At 46.9% G+C, this 27,236-nt stretch overlaps 1 protein-coding gene across 8 annotated transcripts in view; it reads right to left on the bottom strand.

The window, feature by feature from the left end:
• Window positions 1-27,236, bottom strand: part of RFX2 (regulatory factor X2) — a 63,988-nt gene that overhangs the window by 8,428 nt on the left and 28,324 nt on the right. For 2 of the 8 annotated variants that reach the window (XM_037383002.1, XM_037383004.1), the window contains exons 1-14: window positions 24,322-25,073; window positions 22,861-22,950; window positions 21,787-21,866; window positions 20,845-21,109; window positions 16,735-16,809; window positions 10,395-10,576; window positions 7,988-8,107; window positions 6,756-6,871; window positions 5,750-5,868; window positions 5,318-5,430; window positions 2,430-2,581; window positions 1,411-1,508; window positions 598-747; window positions 5-213 (exon numbers count right to left, since the gene is read on the bottom strand). In XM_037383002.1, the coding sequence (XP_037238899.1) occupies window positions 5-213; window positions 598-747; window positions 1,411-1,508; window positions 2,430-2,581; window positions 5,318-5,430; window positions 5,750-5,868; window positions 6,756-6,871; window positions 7,988-8,107; window positions 10,395-10,576; window positions 16,735-16,809; window positions 20,845-21,109; window positions 21,787-21,866; window positions 22,861-22,950; window positions 24,322-24,435 (1,883 nt within the window). In that variant the 5' untranslated portion in view covers window positions 24,436-25,073. Of the gene's footprint in view, window positions 1-4; window positions 214-597; window positions 748-1,410; window positions 1,509-2,429; window positions 2,582-5,317; window positions 5,431-5,749; window positions 5,869-6,755; window positions 6,872-7,987; window positions 8,108-10,394; window positions 10,577-16,734; window positions 16,810-20,844; window positions 21,110-21,786; window positions 21,867-22,860; window positions 22,951-24,321; window positions 25,074-25,598; window positions 25,712-26,441; window positions 26,663-27,236 lie in introns of those variants that run through there. The other 6 variants (XM_037383007.1, XM_037383005.1, XM_037383006.1 and 3 more) reach the window with 6 other exon arrangements.

Here is a 27,236-nt window from a genome sequence, read left to right as displayed (position 1 = left end):
GTACCTATAGAAAGACCATTTCAGCAGGAATTGCCTGGCTGCCTTGGGGAAGCTGGGACTGCCCTCGTGATGCTTCAGCACTTGGGTAACAACATTATCCAGCCAACTGGCCCACTGGTCCAGAGAACTCTGCTGCTGCAGGGTGAGCTTGAAATCCTGCTCCAGCTTCTGCACCACGCTTTCCTCGCACTGGCACACCCATGAGGCTTGCTCCTGCTCGGGAAGAAGGGTTGACAGTTACTCACGCCAAGCCTGCGTGGTTGTTGCATCCCAACCCAGGAATTCAACTTCATTTCTAGCAGACAAGGACTCCAAACCATCTCTGAACCATGTCTCCTCCGATCCGTCCAGACCACAGGACATTATTAACATTGGAACTATATTACTGTTGGTAGCACTACTTCTTACAGAAGGTCCTTAGTGCCTTCTCCGCTATTCACAGTGAGATGGCAAACTTACCTGGGAAAGTAACACTAAAACCATTGAATTGTTCATTTAATCCCTTTTTATTCTGGGAAATACGACACTGGTTACCAGCAGACAGTATCGAGTCCTAGTTCTGGACAACACAACCTAGGAAAAGACACTGTGAGTTACCTGCACGTTGGCGAAGTCGACCCGATTGAGATCGCTGAGCATCTGGTTGATCTGGGAAGTGTTCTGCAGCACTGCACGGGCGGCCTGAGCCAGGTGGTTCAGGGACGTGTATCTCCGTAACGTCTGGGCAAAGGCACTCACTACCCCGACCTGCAACACAGCACGCAGGGCAGCGCGAGCAGGATGCTGGGACGGCAACCTCTCCTCAACGCTGAGCTCAAGCACATGGCGCACATCGGCTGGGGTAACCCGCACCGTCCCACCCGCGCTGCTCTCCAAAGCACACACCAGCGCTCCCGAGCTGCACTTTTGCAGCATCTGTTGCATCCTGCAAAACAGCCCTATAGCATCTTGCAAACCAGCCTCTGCATTTCTTTCCCTTTAAACTAACAAGTTTCCACACTCTTGCTTCCAGCAGAGACCAGCAAGGTGAGAACAGGCTGCAAGCTTTAGGAGAGCAGGAGTAGGATGGCGTTGGGTTCAGCCCCTGCAAGGCCGTTCAGTCCCTGAGGCGTCCCGTGCTTTCTAGGACAGCCTCATTCCAGTGCAGAGATTTTCTTCCACAAAGCTTTAAGTGCAATTGCAGGATGCAGGAATGGTTCTAATGGACAAGGGGTCATCAGCTGCTGGGACAAGGGAACTGCCCTACCTGTCCTCCCACTCCTTGCTGATTTTGGTTCATAATACTGTGCTAGTCTGAGGTACAGGTGGCCAAACCCTAGGAGTGATTTCCAGTTGCTGTGGAAAGCTGTAACAGGCACACACATGCACTCAGTGCATCTCCCCGACCTGCAACACCCTCCCTCCGCTTACCTTGGTCTGGACAATCTCGGGGGGAAATTCACTCATTGCGTTCATCAGCCAGCCTTCCAAACTCTTGGCAAAATTACGAATCGCCTGTGTAAGCGTGCCTGCAAAGAAGTCTACGGCGTTAGAAAGGCTCTGCACCATCTTTGGAGACCACTTTCTAGCTGAGGGCTGCTGCGGAGGCACAGCCTCTTGTCGGGTTAGCTGTGATCTGGGTTTAGCATCCACGAAACCAGCTGGCTCCCGAGGTGCACTCCAATTGTTCTTATTCTCTAATGTTGTTACTCAAACTTTTATTCTTATTTTCTTATTCTTTCTTATCCTTTTCTTATTCATGGTCCTTCTGAGCGTTTTCCAAATGTTGATGTGTGCTCTTTACAGACACACCAGCCCCAGCACCGTAGACTGACCAGAGCAGCTCAGAGGGACATGGCTTTCCAGTACTGCTCAGCCCGGTCAAGGGTTGAGCTGAGACCTCGGTGAGACCAACACATGCGCTTCACTGAGGAGCCAAATCAGAGAGAAACCCTTCAATATCCCACACTAACCTCCCAAATGAAAGTTGACCCCTAATTTCCAGGAGGTGTGGCAGGGGACAGGATGGTCCTACGTAAACAAAGATACTATCTCCAAGGAAACACCTCACCAGGATTAGTTTGTGCTTACTTGTGCATCAAGCCTATGCATTTACCTCGACTCCTAGCCAAAGTCAGGAGATGTGATATGCAATAAACCAAATTTTAAAAGGCATGGGAATTTCCAGGGGCCACAAAGCACTGTCGACAGAGAGCAATGCTGCAGCAGGAATATTGCCGTTGCCATAATATTTTAGCTTGTATTCAAAACAAAAACCTCTAAATCAGGTTTTACAATGGAAATCTTTGTGACAAGTGGTAGCCAGACCGGGTGAGCCACGGACCGCTGTTTGTCAGACACGGCATCCCATGACTCAGCCCAGCGTGGAGCAGGATGGAGCAGGAGTCAGGACCACCCGTGCCTTCCCGAGCACGCTGCAGGATACTCACTGGGCACCGGTCTGAGCACGTCTGGGATGAGAATCTCCACCAGGGCCTGGTACAAGATGTGATCACAGCTTCTCATCCATTTGAGGATGGGTTCGTATTTGCACAGAGTGATCAGCTTGTCTTTTGGGAGGATCCCTTCATGTTCTTCTTCGCTGCCGGGGGGGTAGGGAGGCAGTGTAAGCAGCAGGTTTGCATTCAGTGCATTCACTCCTCTTCTTGATTTCTAGCCCCAGTTTTCATCAGAAAAAAGCCCATTCATGTTGCTTTCAAAAGGAAACCTTTGAGTTTGTACAAATCTCATCTGATTCTGCAAGCACCTCTCCATCCACGAGGTCAGAGCTCTGATCACAGTTTTCCCTCACACCCGCACCTCCCAGCACCTGCCCTGCCTGCCTTTGCTTCTTCCATCCTCAGCCCTTCGCACACTTGTCTTCACACGTACGTGCGAATTGTGCACTTATTTCAGCAAGCAAGGGCTTAGCTGGTTCCTCCTCACAGATGCAGCTGTTTCCAAAACCTTCACGCCTCTCTGCTCTCCCCTCTGTTCTAAACCTCAGCAGCTGCAGCAGTGGAGGACAAAAAAAAAGTTTGCAGCTCATGTTTGAGCAGATTAGCTGGTATTAACAAATACTACAAATGGTTTCAAGGTGTTTAACACCTGGAGATGCTGAAGGCTTTCAGAAGGGAAAAGATGTGGTGTTTTGATGAGAACAGAGCTACTGTCTCTAACTGAATGAGGTCAATCAAGCCTGCATTGTTTTCACTTTATAGAGGTATGGAAGCTTTCCCCGCATGATTAAGGCATAAGATATTTGGTTAAAGAGCAAGCAGGGAGGACTGAAGCCCTAATGCACTGCCAGAGCATCAAAGCCGAGCTGCTCAGACACTACGCTGGGAACTGGCCATTTGGAAGGGCCTTTGCCCACGCGTTGGATCATTAAAGCCAAGCCCTGGACATACTATAAGGAGGTACTTATAGCCCCTGCCTGAGCAGTTTTACTAAGGGAACTCCACAGGTATACTCACATGGAGAAACTGGCCATCAAGTACCTAAACCTTCTGTTAAGTGGAAGCATATTCTGCATTTTATCATGCTTGCAGTTTGCCACTTTGATAATATTCTGGTTTTATATTTGTACATCTATAAAGCAGGGGGAGGGAGTGCTTTATTTACCTGTCTTGATTATTAGCAGCGGTACTGCTTTAGTGGTACCAGAGCACACAGCCTTGAAAAGACAGGCTGGTTTAGACTCAGCCCAGCAGAAACGCTGCCTCCAGCATCCAAGTGAGCCTCTTTGCACCTGGCACAGCTCTCTGGTGCTGCAATATGCCTTGAGGATATACCCTCAAGTAAAAGATTCTGAAACAATCAAACACAGCTACAGTGATTCTTTGTGGGAATGGGAAAATATCCGTTGGGTAGCATCTACTGAGGACAACAGGGCCGTAATTCTATAGATATGTATGGGGTATTTGCTTATATACTCAAACTTTTACTGTTTTTCTTCTGAATATAAAATGACCGCACTGGAAGTCCTTATCTTATCAGTAGAAGTGGACAATACAGACTTTTAATATAAATTTTAAGAAGAAACCTTTGCCTTCTCCATTTTCTCTGTTTTCACTTACTTCCATTCCCTTGGCAGCAGACTACCAACACATAAAGGATGAAGAAAAGGCAACAAGTCAGGCAGGAGTACAAAGATGTGAGGAGCTTTGTTTCCCACTACCTGCCTCAAACGAGGCAGTTAAAAGATCTGGGTCACCAGCCAAGAAGTGAGTTAGCCCAGATGTGATAGAACCAGAGAATCACTTAGGCTGGAAAAGACCCTTAAGATCATCAAGTCCAACTGTAGACCCAGCACTGCCAAGGCCACCACTAAACCATGGCCCTAAGCACCACGTCCACACGTCTTTTAAATACCCGCAGGGATGGGGACTCAACCACTTCCCAGTGCAGCCTGTTCCAGTGCTTGACAATCCTTTTGGTGAGGAAGTTCTTCCCAATATCCAGCCTAAACATCCCCTGGCGCAAGGTGAGGCTGTTTCCTCTTGTCCTGTCACTTGTTACTTGGGAGAAGAGATGGACCCCCCCTGCCCACAGCCTCCTTTCAGGGAGCTGCAGAGAGCGAGGAGGTTCCCCCTGAGCCTCCTTTTCTCCAGGCTGAGCACCCCCAGTTCCCCCAGCTGCTCCCTGTCAGACTGGTGCCCCAGCCCCTTCCCCAGCTCTGGACACGCTCCAGCCCCTCCGGGTCTGTCTCATCACGGGAGGCTCCAGACTGAAGCCAGGATTCAAGGTGCATCCCCACCAGTGCTGAGCACAGTGGGACTATCACTGCCCCAGTCCCGCTGGCCATGGCCCTTCAGACACAAGCCAGGATGCTGTTGGCCACCTGGGCACATGTTCAGCTGGCTGTCAACCAGCACCCCCAGGTCCTTTGCCACCAGGCAGCTTCCCAGCCCCTCTTCCCCAGGCCTGTAGCGTTGCACGTCACTAAAACCTCAGAGCCTGAGACATCACTTGAGACCGATACCTCACGGCACGGAATCGTTCCTGCCTGCTCCTGATGACCATTTATGAAAGCAGCATCCCGTTCTCATCCATCTTTGCATTTGGGATGAGCACTGTTGACAGGAGGTATAAGGCAGGCAGATGTACAGAACCAGAGCAGATGCCTCCCTTGGAGGTCTGAACTTTCTGTGGTCATTATGTCATTAAATACTCCTGACACTCTTTGTAATGATTCTACAGGGAAGTAAATACTTTCAGGTCCTACAAAGCCCTCAAAATGCCTAATGAAGCTGAAAACACTTCATGCATTTTAAAAATAAAAAAACCACCACCAGAAAATGGAGCATTCGGAAATAATCAGAGCACAACAGCGTACCTGGATGGCAGGGCAGCAGAGCCATCACTAGATGGTGTTTTAGGACTCCAGAAGGATTGCCACAGTTTCTCAATATAATGAAACTGAAGATTCATTACAACATCCAAAGTTGCCTAACAAAGAACACAATTCATTAGCTGCTCCGCTAGCATCCTCTCACACAGTGTAAGCATAAATTTCATGTGCTGCCACTTAGATTAAATAATTTACAAGAAAAATAAAGGAAAGGGCATTGTTTCGATAATGAACATAACATAAAACAAGTCACACAATGAAAACATAACATAAAGCACAATATTTGAGTTGTAATACGCAGCAAATCAAGCATTTCCTATTATATTCCAGCTTTTTCTAAGCGCAGGATATGAGATGAGCACATGAATTATGTCCCACATCAATTAATAAATCAATTAAAATACTCCAAATAATCACCTCACAGTGCCGCCTGTAAAGAAGCTGCAGAGTTTTCACATCGTTCAAGGTGAACCCTTCTTGTAAGAGGACGTTACCTAGATCAGGGGCTGGGAACTTGGGAAAGGCATGGGTTACATCTAGAGGAAAAAAAAGGTCGGGAAACATGGTGAGAATTAGGAACACTTGGTTATGCCGGACTGCAGACGAGTACAAGGTGCTGCTGTCGCTGATGGCTATCTTTCGTGTTTCCATCGGGATGCAACAGGAGAAGTAAGACCAATAATCCAGTACTGTCCCTGGTTCGTGCTGTTATACTGGGCAAAAAGCAAACAACTGCAGCCCATTTATTCCGTGTGGAAAGGAAAATGTTTTCTTTCTCTCTGTAATAACAGAAACAAGAATATATTGTCCTCATCTACCGTGCTTCCCATTAGATTTTCTCCGAACCTGAAAAATGCCTCTCTGGTACAATGGGAAATATAATTGGGCAGCAGAGTATCAGGAGCAATTGTATTTCAGAGCTGGCCGGGATTTGCTCTCTCTACTGGAGGTGGTGGAGACATTCAGATCCAGGACCAGCAAAGCCAGAGGGCTTGTCTTCTCACAAGGAGCAGGTCCACACGGATCGTCTCCAATCAGATACGTACTGCAGCCTTTGCAATGAAAAGAACTGCCCTTCTCCCTCTGGCTGCCTGCCTTAGCACCGCTCTTCTGGAGCTTTGCTCCTTCCACCCCATTTGGATAAAACCAGACAGATAAAAATATACTAAAAGGAACCAACAGACCTGACGGCATAAGAAAAAAGCCTTCCTTGGGTAAAGGAGTTGGGAAATAAACTTAGCAAGTGTGACTTTACAAAAGCTTATTAGAACGTATACTATAATGGATAATATATAATACTCTAGATTTATTAGAAAAGCAAACAAATGCAGGACAGCCAGGGCTTGCTGGACAAGACCTTCCTTCCCCTTACAGCTCTAAGCCGGGGCGTGCGGTATCTAATACGTTAAAGCTGTCTCCTCACCTATGAACTGCTGATGATGTTGACTTTGAGCAGCAACCGACTGCTCCGGCGTCGTGTGCGGGTTACTGTTGGACCCGCTCTCTGCCATGCCATCCATCTTCTGTGCTGGTCTATACCTAAATTTAGAGCATGGCTTGGGATTGACACAGGCACGAGCAAACACGTTCTCATTATATGCGACGCAGTGATGCAGACTCTCGTGTTCGTTGTGCACTACGTGAGGCTACGTTCAAGGCCAGCATCGTGAGGGCTGAGCATTTATATCACTTACTCATATGGAGGGGGGAAAATCAGAACCTCCTTTTGAAAAGCACTCCCCAAGACAGAATTAAAGGGGTTAAGAAGTTTGCCCAAGGTGACACCAAAAAAAAGAAAAAGAAAATGAGAAGCAGAGCTGAAGTGGGTGCCAGAGCACAGGTTGTGTCTCAGGAGCTGAATTTTGCTTTTACTTTCTGTTTGGGAGCTGAAGAAATAAATTCCTCTGCTCCTTCTTCCCTCCAGCAAGAACCAGAAGTGTCCATGCTTCCAGGAGACCATTCCAAATTCCTTTGTACATTGTTTTATATTCAAAATTACTCAGACACAAGACCAGCCACAGCACTATTTAACTTGCACTTTTGCATAAAAAAACCCCAAAAAACCCAAAACCCCAAATCTGCCCGAAAACAACACAACCCCCCAAGTCCTTTACACTGATTTGGCACAACCAACTCTGCGGCTGAGGTCTTACGAAGGCTCGGTCACAGTGATGCCATGAGAAGTGGCACGTGCTGGGGCATTCTCCGTCGCTGTGGGCTGAATCACGCCACTGGCAAACAGAGTAGGCAGATAAATGCCATTTTCATAGAATCATAGAATGGTTTGGGTTGGAAAGGACCTTTAAAGGTCACCTAGTCCAACCCCCCTGCCATAAGCAAGGACATCTTCAACGAGGTCAGGCGGCTCAGAGCCCCGTCCAACCTGGCCTTGAACGTTTCCACGATGGGCACCCACCAGAATTACTCCCGGGCTCCTCCACTACTCAGAGCAGCCAGCAACTTGCAGCCCCGTCTCCCACAGCTCAGCGCTGGCACTTCAGCCACACTCGGGGCTGAGCTGTCCCAACACGTTCCCTTTGCTGCCAAGCGAAGCCTGATCCCAAGACGTGGCCTGCTGCATCCCTTGGGACAGGACCTTTGCCCACGGCAGGGCTGGGGGCACGCAGCGAGCTGCAGGGCACTGGGACCACCTACCTCTGCTTCTGGTGGATGGGCTGCTGCCTCATTGCCATGTACTGGGTATCCTCCTGCAGACGGTTCAGCGGAGACTCCGGCTTGAGACGGATCCCATAATAATGGTATTTGGAGTTTCCCCTGGAGAAGTATCAGCGTTGAAACCGCTCAGTGAAAGCCAGTCAATGGAAGGGACATCGTAGCCCTGCAATTTACTCTTGGGCTTGTTTTGAAAACACAGCCTCCTTCTTACAGCACCCCTCAGTCTGTGGCCAAGCGCTGCTCGAACGGCCGAACCAAGGAACTAATGAATGCCATCACCCCCTATAAAATTTAAAACCACACGTCGCAAAGTTCAGTGACATCCACATCTAAAAGCCGGCAAGGTTTGTTTCAAGTCACCCATGGTAACTGGAGAAGAAGAGACAAGTGCTACAACACCAAGTGTTATTAAACAGAATGACAGAAAGACCTCAGGGGACACTCTGCTATTTGGTTAGGGTTGGAGGATTTGTTTTTTTCCATAAAAACAAACTTCCATGTTTATCTAGACTTGGATGGAACAAGTCTGACTGAATAGTCAAGTATGATAAGAAAAATGTCTTTCTGTTGCCAATGCTTTCACAGCCACAGCAACGGGCTTTGATGTGGCTTTGTTCTTGGAGTTGCTCATTTTTAAAGTTTTTGTAAAAACTGAAAGCTTTCTGCAAGCCAAAGAGGGTGGAATCCTTTTCCCTTTGCTTGTCAGTGAAGCTGCTGTGATGCTCCTCAGAAGAATGCCTTTCCGTCACATTCGGCAGATGCGCCAGTTAAAAAAGTTTTTCCACCAAACCGGAATTTTTCAACCCCCAAGCATCTGCATTTGGGAGCAAGAAGGACAATTAGGCAGCCGTGGATACGTGATGACGGTATGTCCAACTCGGCTTTAGCCAATTTGTCGCTAATAATGGCTGAGCTGAGCCCTCCATGGGAGAGGAGACCAAGCCGGGGGGCAGAGCGGGGTCTCCAGAGCCCTTACTGGGGAGGCTTAAAATTCCTCTGCTGTGTCACAACGGAAGGGGCTGGAGGCACCTTCAATCCAATGATGCTTCCCACTGGAAAATTACACCGAGAAATTTAGGAGAGGGGCATGTGTTGAAGAATTAACCCTTTCTTCCACGCTGGGGGAATTTGCTCTTGCCCAGGGCATGGCTGAAGCGTTCAGCCATTGCCACCGTACAAAGGCTTTTACACCTCCCCAACGCTCAGGTGTGCAGCACGCTTCGGCCATGCCGCGAGTGATTTTTTGAAGTGCCTGCAAATTAAATACCACCTGCATTCATAACCTAAAGGAACGAGTAAGAAAATAACGGTGGACAGCTATTTTAATATTTATTCAGGTTTACTGTACCCTTCCCAGCCTGCACATTTGCAGTTTTAAATGGGATTTTTGCTTGTTTTTTTCTTTAATCCTTGATGGGATTAAAGAATTTCTCTCCTCTAAAAAAATTATTTCAGAGCTCTTGCACTTGAACCAATCTACAGAAATCCACACTCCTCCCTGCTCTTCCTACGACTGTTGCCTCCACACTCCAGCTGTGGAATGCCCTGGACACATCTGGTTTTGTTCTTGTTTAGAAGCCCAAATATCTAAGCTTGAATTTCATTATAAAATCTTACACAATCAGAGCAATCACTACTTCTCCAGCATATTAGCTAATTTTTAAAAATTAGGAGCTGGGATAAAATGCAAATTCAGCTGTGCAAGCTGTGCAGGCGATCCCTTGAAGGACACATCTGTAATTACAGCCAGTGTACTTTCTTCTGTCGTGCTTTTGTTGTGTTATATGGATCTTCGGTGTTTTAAAAGAAAAAATTCTGTCACGAGATTCAGCCTGCCACTTTGGGTATTGAAGAAGGAAGCCATTTACATCTGTACAGCTTGTCTGCATCAGAGATGTGGGCACGGGTTCTGCGATGGAGGACCTTTACCGGACCCAACGGGAGGAACCATCGCACTGTGCCAGAATTTTGACAGCAGCAATCGGGAAGATTAGTGACTTCATCTTTCTGAGACAGTAATGGAATCAGAAGAAGCCTAGGTTCAAATAAAATATTCTCAGACTCCTTAGGAAAAGGACACAGACCAAATTCCACTGTGTGGCTGGACAAGGCACCATCACCAGAGACCTGGAGCGTGTCCAAAATTCATTGTATTGTCCAGCCTCTCACACCTTTCATGGTGAGGGAGCAGCTTTGCCTAACAACACACAGAAATCACTCCATGCCTCAGAGCAGCCATCCCTTTCCCCACAAGACCATTCCCGCTTGTTCCTGTAGATCTTGGAGGAAACACCTGCGCCTGCTAAAGGCTGCTCGGTAAATTCTCAGTATGTGTGACAGAAGTTCTAGGAGTTGGTGTTTTTTTTAAATGTAGATTCGCACCAACCTGGTTCCCAGGCGGCGGGTCCTCAGCCCCATGAACACCGAACGGATCAGTTTCCCGAAGGAAGCGGCATTCACTGGATCCAGTTTGTGCTCCTGGCAGTGCCGCAGGTAATGGTTGTAGAGGGAGCTCCTGGGAAGGCTGACGCCTTCCGCCGTCTCGTAGTTGTCCAACAACCACTGGAGCTTCAGGTATGGAAAACAAATAAATAAATAAAGAACACATGAAAGTCTAAAGAGGGCTGGAACAGGCTGCATCAAAGCGTCAACACTTAAATGTCAGGAGAGCTCGTCTGACATGTTCAAGAGAACTTAATGCTGGGTAGTTAATTTATATAACTTATGCCAGTTGCATTTTTATAAAAGGACTCCCAGTCCAAAGCTAATAACCCAAACAAAAATGCTGTCAGATTTTGCAAAGGCATTAAGACACAGCCTGCCTGCCATCTCAGTGTCCACCTTGGATAGAGATTAATTTCTGCAGAGATAAAATAAAGCTGTAAGAACTTGTATTTTCCAAGAATAAAGATGTTAAGATACTGCCTAGGAGGAATAAAATTTAGGGAAACCAATATGCTGCAAAGTCTTTATTAATTTGAAGATTGGCATGTGTGCAACTGTTCCCTTAACAATAAAATTAACAGTTACCAAAGCAACGATAAAAATCTGTGGGGGTCCATCTACTTTTCAAAATTTACTGTCTGAACTTCTGACATTTCTGTTGATTAAAGTTTGCAATTAATATAAATTATTTATACCCAGGCGGCCCGAAAGGGCAGGCCTGGTGCACAATGTCAGCACAGGAATTAAAATGCAAAAAGACAAAACCCCCGCTCTCCTTCAGCTGGCGAAATGACTTCGGCATCCATAAAATAAGTGTTATGTTAAGTGAATCTCTGAAGGAACTAGATGCACAAATGGACTAAAATCAATAGCTTTGGTAAGAGCCCTTTCATTGTCGTTAGGGACATCTGGGACTAACGATGTCAAGACCTCCCTCGCCACCCAGCCCTCCAGCCCTGATCCACAGGAGGCACAGCTCCACCAGAAGCTGCTGAATTCACACCCCAGCAATGGCGAAACAGACTCCGGGTATGGATGCCACAATATTAGCACAACAAATAGAACAAGCACGTATTGCAATTAAGCACGAAATCAGCGGGATTTAACCATGCACATGGATGTACAAGTTGGCCTATGCTTAAGTCCCCTCCACTCATACTCCAGTATCCAGCTCTTTTCTCCCAGTGAAACTCTGAGGTCCCAGTTCACGGCTATACTCCAGTTTTGTATCAGTAACTGTGAAAATACAACCTGAAATGTGCAATGACACCTCTGACACCTCACTCCAGTGAGTCATTTTCAGGTTTTGTGTGTCACACCCAACTCTCACACAAAGGCTTTCCAGCACCTCTGACCGTACGTTCTGCCATTATCATTCACCTGTCCCAGTTTTAAACTTACGCTGCATCAAATGAGCCGAATCCAAAGCTGTACAGTTAAAACTCTTTCATTCATTAGTTGGGTTCCATCCAAAGCAACCACAAGTTCAAATGACTGGGCCCGTCAGTTCTGGTGGCCTTTGAGCAGACCAGGGGCTGCCACAGATGGAAGAAGAGAAACCTCTTGGCCATTTTTGCTGTCCCACTTTCCGCAGAGCTGCCTGTCACCTTCCCACCTTCCACCTCCACCTAAGACACCCTTTGGTGTGTTCTTCCAGCGACCGACCACCTTTCGGACCTCCAGACCCTACAGCCCCAAGAGGTGTCTGCCAGTGATCTGCAACCCTCTGTTCTCTCGCCGGCAGAAGAGGTGAGAAGTCCCCCAGGAAGCCCCCCAAAGCCATTCAGTACCCCCGAGACCCCACCCCCCAATTATCCATCCCCAGCAAAAGTGGACCCCAGTGGTTATGACATAAAAGACCAGCAAGAACTCAGGTTTTAGGCAGTCCACATCTGCACTAATTTTGGCCCATCCCCTATATTTAAAAGATTAATGATTAAGAAGGTCCTCTTTTTTTTAACCATTTATTTTATTTATCCTATGGAAGATACTGAATGTGGATCAGCTATTTATTTTCTAAACCTATTCTAATTCCAAGTGTTAAAAAAATGTATACATATATATAAAAGTTGAAAGTTTCTATGGAAAATTCATCTATAGGGAAAACCTTCTCATTTAAATGTGATCCTGGGCATTTTTACTCTAATCCCAGATATTTCTAGATTATTCGCTTCATCTTCCAGCTTTCTTTTCTGCAAGTGTCTTTTATATTCTTTTAAAACACCACAGAGTTTCACAATATGAACTCCCACTGTTGAATTACAAATCTATTACAAAACACACAGAAGAGCTTAAAAAAGAAATCTGTTAGAATATAAATAATTTTCAAAACATGATTTTTGCTCTTCCTGCATTAGTAATAACAAACCAGGCACTTTAAACGAGAACATTAAAGAGTCTTTCCATTTGTATCCCTTATTCTGTTTATTGTTTGAATTTTGCTTAGTGGTGACAATGACACGATACTATACAGTTTAATTTCTGGGTTTACTATGAGCAGGATCCAATAAAATCACTACGCAGCCGTATGCTGCTTTGTTTGTTATAGGCACTACAGGGGAACATTTCAATTTCATTTCTACTTCTAACTTTATTTCTACTGACTGTTTGTTTTGATTTTTTAAAAAATAACCTTTAGCGAAAAACCTCGGCTTTGTTCCATTCAAGGATGGCTTTTTAAGGATAGAAAAAGTGATACCTGGGGCTGTCTGGGAAAAGAAAGAAAAAATTTTTTTTCTGAAGGTCCAGGTTTGGAGAGGTTTTCTTATGAGCATTTCTATGAAAAAGAAACCTTTTTCATAGAAATGAAAAGAAAAAAAAAGACATCTGCGGTTCCTAAGCCCCCGCTCAGTTCAGCTCAGAGTCAGGACGGACCCCAGACCCCCCTGCGAGCACCCCGAACACAGCAACGGGGAGGAACGCTTCCCTCACACCTGCAGCTCCCTGCTCAGCCCCACCGATCTTTTGCAATTCAAGTTTCAACCGAACTTAGTTATTTTCTTGAAAAGTCTCTTTTCCAACAAGTGCCCGTCAGCTCTGGTCCCTTGCGTAGTTGCGCCCCGAGCCACCTGCATCCATCAGCACCGCCCGCCCTTCTCTGCTGAGCAGGAAATCCATCCTTCATTAGGGCGTTACATCCCTCCCCCGGCCAAGGCAGAATTATTCCCTTTAACAATTTTCCTACCTCTCTCTTTAGTCTCATTTTAGATGTTTCCACCTAAACATCATTTGGGGTTAAGATCTTTTCCTCAGGGGAAAAACTCCATCAGCACCTACCTAAGAGCCATTCAACCACAGGGAAGAAGTCCAATAGGCTTTTGGGGGTTTATTCGGTTTTTTGTTTGTTTGTTTTACGGTGAGGAAAAAATCCACCTCCCTCCTACTCCTATGAGCGCTGTGCACACCGAGGAGCCGCAGAGCCTTGGGCAGGTTCTAGCATCCAGCTCCCTCCTTACGTGCCTAGCTTTAGGCACTCACGTACAAAAACTGTAGTAATTTTCCTCAAATTTCTTTGCATCATCTGCAAGACCATAATCGGCAAAGACGTAATCCTCTGGCCCAGAGTCTCTGGAGTACCCTCGTGAGCAGGGCTTCTTCAATAACAGTAATGGATTGACATGATTTCATTAGAAACATCATGTGTCGCTGGGGTATTAACATTCGCTTAGGCTTCCAAATTTGATCTTTCAAGTGCACTTAAATAACCTCTCAGAGAGTTTTTGAAGCTAAATTGCGTTATCAAGTGTGGCTCCACTTCACATTGACTGTGTTTAAACAGCATTACATAAAAAAATTGCCTCTTGACTGAGATACCTTTAGGGTTTCTTTGGTTTGGTTGTATTTTTGAAATCAAAGATTCCTGGCACGCAACATCTGCAGATGGCAACAAAATAAACCATTTATCCCAATAACTCACAGATTTGAAAAATGTGAGATTTAAAATGAGAGACAGAACAGTTAATGAAAAACTCTGCAACCTTAAAAGTCACAACTAATAGCGCAATTAGCATGAACTCACAACTTCCCCAGCTACTCGCTTTTGTCAAGCTCATCTATGACAGTACCGTGTGCTGGTCACACAAGCATTTGGGATGGGTAATCCCCTGTCTGGTTTGTTGTTTTGGTTTTTTTTTTTCACATAAAGGGGTGGGAACCAAAACACCCTGGAGAGCAGGATGCCCTGTGACACAGCACGTGCCGGGGAGACGTGCAGAGCAGTTCGGTGCCGTGCTCACCGGGCTGCCCCACACGCCTCTGGCATTCTCCAGTCTCCAGCTGGTGGATACCCCATCCCTGGAAACATTCAAGGTCAGGCTGGACGGGGCTCTGAGCATCCTGATCCAGCTGAAGATGTCCCTGCCCATGGCAGGGGGTTGCACTAGCTGGCCTTCGAAGGTCCCTTCCAACCCAAACCATCTGATGATGGGTCTGTGGAATGACTCCAGCCTTCTACTCATCCCAGGGCTCACTTCCAATGGAGGTCAGGTCCCTCGGGCCAGTCAAAGCCCCAGAACCCCCCCCAGGCAGAGGCTACGCACCCTCCCTGGGCACCAGCACCGACCGTCCTCCAGCTCTGGAAAGAGATTGCCTGCTCTGGGTCTGCAACGTGCTGCATTTACTACAGGCACTGCTCGTCCCATCACCTCCTCGTTACTCGCACATATCCACAGACACGGCTCCGTGCTCCCGGAAGGCAGGGCAAGGACACTGGAGGGTCACAGGGCAGAAGGGCTCCACAAGGTTCCTTGGCTCAGGCTCTGCACCTTGGCAGAGGGAATTACCCACCCCAGCCCTGGAGCTGCCCAGGGCAGCGCGTTGCTTGTGCCTGGACCAACATCTTGAGCAGAGAGGAGTGGAGAGCTGATGTGTACACACATGCTTAGGAAGTAGTCTATTTGCTTTAGAATTTGTAAAAGAACTTAAGCCTTAGGCCAAACGATGAGCCGTGACCTCAGAAAAGAGACATTAAGTTCTTTACTTCTACCCTGCAAGCGGGGAAGATGTGATCAGAGGCTGGATTGGGCCCCAACTCCATCCTGCGCAGCCTGTGGTCAGATGAAATCTCTTTCCTGTCTTTGCTTTCTTTCCTCTGTGCTTTCCCTGCTTTTTGTCAAATCTCCTTCAATACCACACCACGACCCCCCCGTTCTGCTTCTGCACTTGAACCAACAAGAAAAATTCTAGAAGGGACGTTATCCTTAGCCAAATCCATATGGTGCTGGGGGCACAGCATGGGGGTACACGCACAGCCACCGCCTGGGATGGAAAGGATGCACGGAGATGCTCAGAACAGGAACTACCAGCCTGATCCTGCAGGTTTGTGTTTCCCAGCTCCAACCAGGAACCTTCAATTCCTAGAGGCTGAAATAAGGATTAAGCTCGTCCAGGACCCTGGCTTGGAGTTCGACAACAGCCTAAGAGAATCAGATCCTTAGGTTTAATGCTCCTTTCGCTTTCTCAGGCCATTTCTCTAGGGTGAAGAGGGCACAGATTTTTTTTGCAGAACCCAAGAATGACAACAGATCTGCCCCCAAATACAAAGCAAAAGGAAATCTGTTAGAATCCAGAAGTACTGCTTTGTGCACTGTGATTTATCAGTGCAGAACATGCTTCAGCCTAATCCAAAGCACAATGAAGTCAAGGCAAGTCCAATGACTTCAAGAGGACTTGAATTAGACCCTTCAAATCTCACACAAGCATGTGCTTGTCGTTAATCATTACTGCATGGGAGCCGTAAACCATGATGCAGAAGGCCCAGCAGAACAGTGGGAACTTCACACAAAGCAGAGACATTGTTGGCAGAGTGAGAAGAGAGAGGTCTAGCAAACGAATTTAGCATAGCATTGTAACAGTAATGGTCTCCCTGAGGCACAGAAAGAGGCAATCAAGGCATCCACAGGAGCAAGCTTTTGGTATGCGCTATCTAAGGGTACCTGTCATGATTCACGCCAAGTTACTGCTGTAAAATTGCAAATTATTTTCCAGCCATCTTTCAATTCCAGTGAAAGGAAAGAACTTCCTCAAATGTGTTTATCTAATTGCCAGCAATTTCCATTGCAAGGCAGACAAAATAAATAAACACAGTGCAGAGGCAGTTAACAGAATCCAGAGCATCTCATAAACAAGCATTAACATCATGGCACTTTTTGCAGCTTCTTGTTTCTTGGGAATGGGCTGCTTTGGGCAGCACAGCTGAATCCCAGGCTGCTCTGAGTGGCTCAGCTACAAATAATGCTCCTACCAAAGCAGGAAAAAGGTTGTAAATTCCGATTGTAACTTACATGGCTGTTGAGCAAACTGCTTTTGTGTGATGTAATCCCTTCAGTTTTTTGTAGGTTTTCAATCGCCATTTCAAGCTAAAGAAAATGTGCACAGGGGAAAAAAAGGAAAAAAAGAAAAAGAAAGGAAATCAGATAGTTAGCAACAGCCAGGTTTATTATTTCTTTATTAATATTTGAATGATTAATGCTTTATATCAACAGGCTTGTGAAAAAGAGGCAAACAGATGAGGCACAGTCCTTATGGGATGAAGCTGCAGATGTTATTGTATGGCATGCAAACTAACACAGCAAGAATCCCTGTTAGGGCGAAAGAGCGAGACCAGGGGGCTTTTGATCTTCCACTATATACATTGCCCATTTATAAAAGAGAAGCCGTTTTCCTTTTCCTTTCCCCTTCATATTAGCCCAAACCACCACCAGACATAGGCTGCAGCAATCAAAGGAGATTTGCTACAGAGAAAGTGCATTTCACCCAGACCTTTCAATGAAAACTGGAAGTAATGGCTGGTTATTATTACTTCTTCACATTTTTGACAAAAAACTAATGGCAACTAAATAAAACAGGCACAAGGAGGGTTGACACACAATGCACATGCCGGCATGAATAAGAGCTCCCTGCTACTGGAGCGAGGTGCAAAGGGGCTCTGAAGGAAGAAGATGGGTTTCAATTAAGTGAGCTTCTTCCCGCAAGGGCAGGCTGGCCCATCTTGACGCTACCCAGTTCCTTTCCATTCACCCCAGAGCTGCTGCAAGCAGAGCCATGGTGAGGCAGGCTGCCCCCGCGAGCCCCCTTGCCTCCCTCCTGTCCAGCTTCTGTTCTACACCCAGCCCAGCCACGGCTGCTGCCTTGTGCCCGGACCCTCCCCCAGACCCCTCTTGTCTCCTTTCTGCTGCTGGGGCTCCCCTGACGATCTGGCAAACTGCTCAGCCGATAGCTGCTGGTCCCAGAGCTCTGGTCCTCCTGAGCACAAGCTTTTTGCAAGTGAGGAAAAGGAGGGGAAAACCCCCAACCAAGCAACAAACCCTCACAATAAGGGACTGGCAGAGGCAGAACCTGCTGTTTCTCTCCAGTAGATGTTCTCAAACCCCTGTTCTCTAGGACCTGTTAGTGCAGGCAGGACAAGGCAGCACAAATCAGCCAGTAAAACTTGCAGTCAGCAGCTGTCTCTAGCATCTGTCCTCATTTCACATGCATGGTCGTGCACTCATCTGTAGGCACATGAACAAAGCGTCTGCACAACCATCAGTCAATGGCCTCCACACTCAGTTTGCACTGACTCATAGCAGGCTGAAGATAAAAGGTCGAGATAAAACCAGCCATTTACAAAACCAAGCTCTGTCAGAAAGGTGGGAGAACAGAACAAATCAGATACAACTTTTGAAACAACATTCAACACCCAAAGATGCAGTCTGTGCCATATCCCTGCCGGAATGTGATACTCTGCCCAGGCACCTCCGGCACATGCTCCTCGGTTTCCATCCAAAAGTGCCATCCCTTCTTGGGAAGTTATCACCGAATTCAAACAAGGGTCAGCCTAAGACTATGTATCAGTGGGGTTTTTTTGAGAAAACTGTCTAGCACACTGTGATGTACCACGAGGAACCAACGCCCGATTGCTGATGCAGCCTTCAGGAAATGAGTCAGTGTTGGAGGGAGACACCAGTTCCTTCCTCTGTTCAAGGAGCAAGAGTGCCCGCTTGAGCAACACCTCTTGAGCAAGCACAGAAACCCCGCCTGGCCTTTGGGCATTTTGGTAGGCATCCCATACAAATGGGCAACTTGCATCTGCAGAGGAAAATATTACAGGGAGAGACTAAAGGCTTTTCAACAGCCCCGCGCAAAGGTGAGGAGCTCTCAGGACCCACTTACGGGAGGTCTCAAGGATTTCCTCTCTTGGTACAGCCTAATTTAAGCTATACCAAGCCTATAATTAAATAAAGATTAATAGTGCTCCATTGGCCTAGACATTGGATGGGACTGCTTCACGTGCTGTTTCAGCCCATTCGATGGAGCGGAGCATCATTATTTGAGCAGACGTGGCAGACGGGTGTCTCTAAATGCCCTTGCACTGCTGGCCACTGACATCCATGCAAACACCACAGCTTCCTTGGCTACTTCTGGAGGAGCTGTATTTTTCTTTCTCTCCACAAAGTTCTTAATCCTGCCTCAAACACATTTAGCCAGGACGACAGCCTCTCCAGCCCCTTTAACACCAGCCTTTCCTATTCTCTTTTAAGCAAGACATTGCAAGGAAAACCAGTGTTCCTACCCATTGATTTCATTTAGTCATTGCTCTCCTGAAGCCTTCCACTATCTGTCCACCCATTATTATGCAAAATTCAAAGCAGTTATCACGGCTCTGCTCTATCCTGCTGAAAAAACTGAAAGCCACACACAGACACATCCCTACACTGTCTTCCACAAGCTATTTCATCCCCTTGAGCCCCTCCACAACAGCCACAGACATTTTATGCTGCAATACCTTCCAAAAGTTCATTCCTACATACAACAGAGTATATTTATTTCAGGTACATTTTCATAAAGGTCACTTCCTATATTCTTTTTTTGCTGAACAGCTTTCTCTCATGTGACAGACAGCTACAAACTAACTGTTCATGGGACACTTCTATTGACACATGTTCTACTCAGGCTTTTTACATTGTGCCTGTCCGCATGGAGATTCAAAAAACCCAAACCCCAACTAACAACAACAAAAAACCAAACAACCAAAACCCAAGAGTAGTATTGTGCAGCTATACAAGATGCAGTCCCACGCAGCTGACCAGATCAGCATTTACCTCCTTCAAAATATCAAGCCTGAGCAAAAATCAGAAGATAGTCCAATGCTAGATTTTAAATATGAACAGTTAAAACGTGCGCACACAATTGTCACACATGAAAGAGACTCCACGTAATCCAGATACATCTGTCATTCTCTCTTCTACCCAAAGCTAAGGATTTTTCCCCTACTCCCACCTAAGGCAGAGCACATTTACTCCAGGATCAAAAGGCAACTTTTCAAGGCACAGAGATTCAAAAACCATGAAGTTGATATTCTAAAACTCAATGGGGGAAAAAAAGCACAACCTAACTGGCCAGATTTTCCTGAGTACTCAGTAGTGAACAGCTCCTGTTTTTCTCCCTGGTTGGTGCTGTTCACATTTTTACAATCTGGCCACATACACTGAATTACACCTACACCTGTAATTATGTTTACATACAAATACATAAACACACACAAGTCAGTCTGGAGAGGAAGGTGCGCAGTGTCCCAGAAAATGAGCCCCAACCCACTCCTGGCAGCAGCTGCTACTACGGGCTGGTAGATTCTCAGATAAAAGCCCTGGTAGCTACTAGCTGCAGAAAAGCTGTTTTGTATTAATAGTTGTAGCGCACCCCCCCCCCCCCCCCCAAGTCCCACACAGCTGTACAGCTGTGCTCTAGCAAGCTGGCACCTCAACTGACAGGTGGAGGAACATGTTTTAAAAAAGTTAAGAGCTTTAAAACATTTCTGTTTGATCAGTGTTATCCCTAAAATCCATTTTCTGTAGCATATGGCATGGATAGAATACACAATGGTGTAGGAGATACATACAAAGACTTCTCGATCACTGTGCATTTGGCATGACCAGCTTGACATACCTAATGTGCCAATTATTCACGGTGTTAATAAAGGATTTTTCATGTCTCTTCATAATTAAAAATATATATTACTTTATTTTTGGTAAGCCAAGACCCATGTTCAGACGTTACACTTATTAGTGTAAATACAGACAATTCTTTTGAATTGAAAAGCCGAAACCTTTTGCTTGGGTGAAAAAAAAAACTAAAAACCTCGAGAATTTTCTCTTATCTCCATGCTGCATAATTTCAGTGATCCACTCAGAAAGCCTGACAAGCCTCTAACCACCAGCAAGAGACACATTCCAAACTCCCGTTGAAAAGTATCTGTAGTACACCAGTGTCTATTCTCTCCCTTGCGTTTGCATGGCATGTTATACAGACATATACACAGCGATAAAGGCAGGAAGTTTTATTTTCTGAAGGCTTTTCAGTTCCCTTGGAATAATTCCTGGCCCCCGAGCTGCAACATCTGCAGGGCTACATACCGTTGCTGGTGAGGAGCGTGAAGTATGTGACAGAGAATGTCTAGTGTTTTCCATCCCCCCATGAATGAGACAGGCTCCCGAGCCGGAGAGGATCGAACTTCCCCCAATGTCCATGGTGATGCCCACCATGTTGTGAGAGGGAATGGCTGTAGGAGAGGATGCCGCTGTAGTCACCTGAGCTCCACCTCCCTGCGGTTCGAAATAGGATGCTGCGCTGCTGGGGGTGTAAATCTGAGCGTCGGGGTTGTAGGAGTAGGCAGCTCGTCTGTCAAAGGAACGATAAGGTCAGGAGGTGGAGAGAAGCTTGCAGATAGAATCTCGTGGACAACGGTTCTGGACCACCTTTGGAAAACAACTCAGCACCACTCTTGGTGGGATTTGCTCCACTGAAATTGAACCCTGGGCTATAGAAATCAGTCCTGACAGTGTGAGACAGCCCTGGAGCGAAGGGCCACAGCCACCGCGCAGCACGGAGCCCAGCAGCTGCTCCGCAGTCACTGCAAGCAACCTCAGAGCAGAAGGCTGAGAGCACCCCGGAGGGCAGCAAAGACATCAGGGCCAAAGCAGGGGCACAGCAGACAGGAGGAAGAAGAAACCTTCCAAAAGCCCCTTCTTCCTCTAGCAGTTGTGCTCCGGGCTCCTAAAGCCCCTGCACCTCACCACTCAACGGGCTGGGCAGAGGGGAACACCCGACCCCTTCATGTAGCAGGATTCCCTGGAGAACAGTCCCTCCACAAGGACACCACCACCTCCAAGGCTGGAGTCTTGCAGGAACTACCCCCCTACACACAACGCACCATGTGGGACAGTTGTTCCTCCTCTTCCTCCCTTTAAGGGCAGGCAGAGCCCGCAGCAGCGCTGGGCTGGAAGGGGCTGGGAGGAGCGATGGGCTCAGCCTGGCTGGGGGGAACGGGGCTCTGCTGCAGCCAACAAGACTCTTACATGGTTCCGTTGGTATAAACAGCTTCTCCTCCTTCCACATACTGGACCTGGGATGGATACACGTGCTGCACCGCTTGCACCTGAAACGAGCATCATCAACTCAAGTTACAGATTGCCTAGGAACAGCAGGAGAAATCACATATTACACCCTTAAACGGCTTTCAACCTTACCTTGACATTTAGACTTTCTTTTAAAAAGAAAAATAAAAAGAAAACAAAAATCCCATATGCTTAGGAATCCCAAAGGACATATTTATTTTAAAAGGTCACATTAAAATAAATAAATAAGCAGTTGCTCCATGAGCAGTGGAAACAATGGAGCTGGGTTTCCTCTGCACACACATCTCGGGGCTGGTTCTCTGCTGACTAATAAGGGTGAGATCATGCTGCAGCCTTTCCTTCAGAGAGGAGGTCAGCAGTGACCATCTGCACCCCAGCCCCCTTCTTCATCGGTCTGGGAGGGACGTAGTTGCCCTCTGTCAAGTTTTTTTTGGTTTTGGTTTGGGTTTTTTTCCCGAAACTGAGCAACCAAATTAAAAATTGCTAGAGGAAAAAGTCAAGAGTCAGACTCACTGTCCACATGAAGCAGCACCACACATGCCTGGTTTCTTAGGAAACAAGGACTGCAAAAGGCAAAGTTCAGATAAATAAAAACACTTGCATGGCTCTGTCACCTAACGTTTCTATGAAGCCACACACAGGCAGTACATTTGTTTGTATAATTAAACTCCCAAACACTTTGCCTCTAAGAAAATCTTTACAGAGGAGGACTGCTTTTAAATGGCAATTAAAAGGATCCATCAAATCTTCAAATGTATGGAAGACAACTGCTACAGTAAAGGTTCTTTCTAAACTTTAAATATCTTGAGAGTTTCTTTTGCCATCGGTCTAAGAAAGGAAGAGAGAGATGGAGAAAGCTGCTCTCACGGTGATCTCCAGTTCTCTAACCACACACAAAATTAAGAGCATGGATTTCTCTAAGCAGCTATCTGGCACAGTTTCAAATGTCGTGTGGGACATGAGGTCCTGTCGACATGGGGGTCCCTGCGTGGTGTCCCACCCTGGAGATATTACCTGTTGCGGAACCTGCTGAACTCTGGGAACAGAGATTTGCTGCATCTGCGCTCCTTTGGGAGCGGAGCCTGCTGCTTGGACCAAAACCCTCTGAAAGAAGAAGATACAGTAGCACACACTTACTTTCAGTCTGCAATACAGGTGAGTGAAGTATCCTCTGTCAAAACTTTCATGGAAAGCCTGCCTGCTACTCTAGCGGTCACGGTACCCCTGACCTAGCATCCCTGTGGTCCCCAACCTTCCAGTGTAACCTGCATCAGACATCAGCCTGAACTCAGCACCCCCAACTTGGGAAAAGCTGGATCCACGATTTCTGACATGGATCATCTTTAAGTCTCCACCTGAGGAAATAACAGCTAACAGCTGATGGATGGGAGGCGCTCAACCTGCGGTTCAGTCACAGTTAAACAAGAATCACTCCTCACACATTCACATTTTCCTCCTACGGCTGCAAAGTCTCTTCTCTGTACCAAACCACGTTCTGCAACCTGCAACAAGAAATCGCACCCTCCAGGGTGCCACACAGCCCTTACAGTTTCTACCAGCACCCAAAGCTCAGATGGTTCTGACCTCCCTTCAGTGCCACCAAGGGCACAGAAACACGTCGTGTAGCCTTGCAGTGCTCACTCTGTCCTCTGCACCATCGTTTCCATCGTTCCCCTGGCTCTGTGTTACGCTCGCCATTCGGTTTGAGGTTGGCCACACATCTCGTAGAGTGCTCAGCACCTTGCAGATCCAGCAAAACAAGCGTGGGGTTGTGTTGGGGTGGATGGAAAGAAATGATTCAGCGAAGCCCGTGGGAACAGAGCCAAATATCAGTATGGCCTTTTAAACCAATGAGGACCTTCTCCAAGGTGACGGTCATCCTCGGTGGCTTGGGGCTTTAAAAATACCCAGCAGTTGAGCCAACAGGGCAAAAAGCTGAAAAACAACCCCATATGAATCTAGAAGAGACCCTGATAATTACTAGCTACCTTATATGTATATATTTCTAATTTTTAGTCCTCTGACACGCTCCCAATATGTCCTTTGTAACCAGCCAGAAATTCTGTTCCAGCAGAATTACAGGAATATGGTAATTGCCCAGATTTCTGCATCACCAGTCCCCAAGCTGACCTTCAGCAAGTCTAGACACGTTGGAGACCCTGCAGCTGAGCTAGCGGTGAGGACACACACACGGGTGCCAGCCATCACTTTGTCCCCAGGAGGCTGTAACCAGTGCACCATGGGAACAACATGAGTCCTTGTTCAAGTCAGGCCTTGGCAATGCCACCTGCATCAAATTCTCAGCAAGACCCTTTCCTTTCTCCCACTTTTTACCCATGTTCCATCATTGCTTTTCCCAAAGAACACGTCTCCTCCTTTGGCACAGCTGCCCAGCTCAGCTACCTGTGTCATTTGTCACTGCCTGCCTGGTTGCTCCTACTACTTTCCAACAAAAGAAAATGAATCATCCCCAACCTGTAAGATGAGGCCATCCTGTTCATACAGCCTTCGCTCACACTGAAAGGTAGACCAGTGATCAACGATGCCGAAGGCTTCAGCCTCACACCAGTCATGCTGCCAGTAGCTCATTCTTTGTCCCGATGGTGAGAAGGGAAGGCTCTGGATGTTCCTTCTCTTCAGCAACTTTCCACGATCCTCTGGGTCTTCCTTAATCCATGGAGTTCCACTTGATACTCCGTGTCATGATGACAGCACCAGCAAAGGCTGTATGGGTAATTTCATAATCCAAACCCAATGGGTTTTCTAAACTTCTTTAACACGTTGTCACAGCCAAACTCACGTTAACGACTGACGATCCCTAAGCGACTTGACACTATCGACCAGCTGTATCCACATCGTTACAATACCAACAAGAAATGTCACCCAGAGAAATGGAAGATGGGAAAGTTGAGAGATGACAGCGAGCTGGCCAGCCACGCACCCAGTCACAAATGTGAATGTCCATGTCTCCTGGTGAATCAAATGCTCCTACCAATTCACAATTTTTAATTGTTCCTTTCCGTCAGCATCCAATGGCAGCTACTTCTGCTCACTTGGGAGTTAGAGAAGGGTGTAGCTAAGTTGTACCCACCCATCCTCTTATCCTTCCAGCTTCCTGCAACAGAAACTTCTTTTGATAGTTCCCCAAAAGGCATAAAAAGGAACAAGTTTCACTTAACCCTTCCCGTTTTGCAGTAGGTAGTTTTCATTCATCAGCTGAAGCTATCATTTCTCCCCTATCCAGAGACCTCCCAAGTGGCTCATATCCATGTATGTGAATCGTGAATCTCCCCTCCTCGATTTAAAAAGTCGGGATCCACCTACCAAAGGAAGAGACCAGCATGTGGCTCCTCCACCCTCTCCCCCCCCTTCCTTCTCTGTTGAGCTTGGTGCCTTATTTGCAGAGACACCTTTAAAGACTGTTACATTTTCTCCTGCTTTTGTTGACACATCAAATAATGACAACAGGATATTATATACTGAAGCAAACACCAAACCAGCACAAAGTGACTTCCTTGGGTAGCCAAGTTAAAATCTAAATCCCATGTTTTAAAGCTTCCATATTCATCGGGCTAACACTGAAATATCTATGGCCTTTATCAACACAAAGTGCAGCAACAGGTTCAACCCACTACCTCAACAAGCTGAGCAAAATCCTCTCCCGCATACAAAAACCTGGGATTAAAATACATCTGCCAGTAAAACAGGTCTCTTCTCCATGGAAACGGCATTCCCAGCTGTGCATACGTTACCTGCTGCGACGCTGGCACTGGCTGCACAACTGGAGCTTGGGCTGAAGCAGAGCTGTGAAGTGCCACAGATGCTGCTGAGTCTGATCCACCCTCTGAACTCTGCATGCTCACTGCTGGGGAGAGGAGAGCAGAGGGGAGATCAGCCAGGGGACGCACAGCACACACCGCAGCAAGCGCCCAAGGAACCCGCATCTAGAAGGAACAAAATCCCAGTGGAAGATCAAGGGGAAGTGCTAGGAAGGAAGGTAGCCACCTTCCTACACAGAGGACTCTTTTTAGTCTTGGAGCTAATTTTAATACAGTATTATATTAAGAAAAAAGAAAGTTGCACAATTGTTCCACAGAAAGGAGAGGGAAGGAACAGAAAATGCACTTCTAAATATAACCGAAAAGTAGTGTTGGAAAATTATTGTGTCATAGTGAGGATCACTTCAGATCTGGAAGATCTGTAAGAGCATATTTTAAAAATAATTTTTTCTCCCCCTCTGCCTTATCATGTTTAACTACTGCAAAAAAGAATTTTAATCAGGTTTAAGTACATGCCTGGAACTTGGCTAATGCTTTCATTTGGAAAGCAGTGCAGTCAATTAGGGTTTATAATCACAACTGATAATCAAACATGAACAGCAGAAGAACAGTGATTCACCATCATTTAAAAACCCCTGAACCACCCCCACAAAGAAACACGCCCGCCCTCCCATCCATGCCCTTGCCCCAGATGCCACTAGGGTCCCCAACCAGACATGCGTCATCGCCCGCCGGTCCTGCTCTGCGCTGCAGCCCTGCGGGAGCTGTGCCCTCAGCATCTTCAAGTCACCCAGGTCCCGCTGTCCCGGCACTCACCCAGCACTGCTCAGCCGCCTTGGGAAGCACTCCCAAGGGTGATGTGGGAATGTCCTGGGGATGGGGAGATGGCAGGAGAGCAGGGCTGAGCGCCTGCCCTGCACACAGGCTCTCCATCCCCTGGGACTCCTCGCTCCCCCATGGCACTGCTCCGGCACCCCATGCCCCAGAGACACCCAGGGCTGCTGTGACGGTGCTTCCTGACAGCAATGTCATTTTGGGGGTTTTGATGTAATGTGGAAGGGTGGGAGAGCCTTTTTTTCTCAGTTTCTTGTGAAAGTTCCTCTTCAAAAAACTTTTTCTAGGAGGGTTTCTGCTGTCACTTCAAAAACAAAAGGTTCAGAAACATCCAGGTTTGAGCAGTGCTGTTTCTCCTTTCTCAGCCTCGCTGCCGAGTGCAAACGCAGCCTCCAAATCATGGCATGAAATCTCGTGTCTTATTTCTCTTCCCCATCCAATATTTAAACTTTTTCCTCAACTCTGTGCAAGTTAAGAGGCAAAAGGAAAGGAGAAATGGAGGGACACTGCATCCTGATCATTTGACAGCTCTTTGTGGTAAAAAGAAAGGCAAGGGGGAGGTGAAGTTACAAGTTACCTGGTTATTCTCCTTCAGCCACCAAAAAAACCCCAAATATTTAGCTTCTTCACAAAACAAGTTTTTAAGATTTTTTCCCAGTCAGTGCTGACCCCATATTCCCATGTTACCCATTAGCAAATTACAACAATTACTCTCCTGACTTCCCTGAAACCCCACAGCTTGCAAGTAATTTTCACATCATCTTTCTCGCATCCAGG

The sequence above is a fragment of the Falco rusticolus genome, chromosome 4, assembly GCF_015220075.1.
Source record: "Falco rusticolus isolate bFalRus1 chromosome 4, bFalRus1.pri, whole genome shotgun sequence".
Taxonomy (NCBI): domain Eukaryota; kingdom Metazoa; phylum Chordata; class Aves; order Falconiformes; family Falconidae; genus Falco; species Falco rusticolus.
The sequence above is the reverse complement of the archived record's forward strand: the minus strand, read 5'-3'. Positions and strand labels throughout refer to the sequence as shown.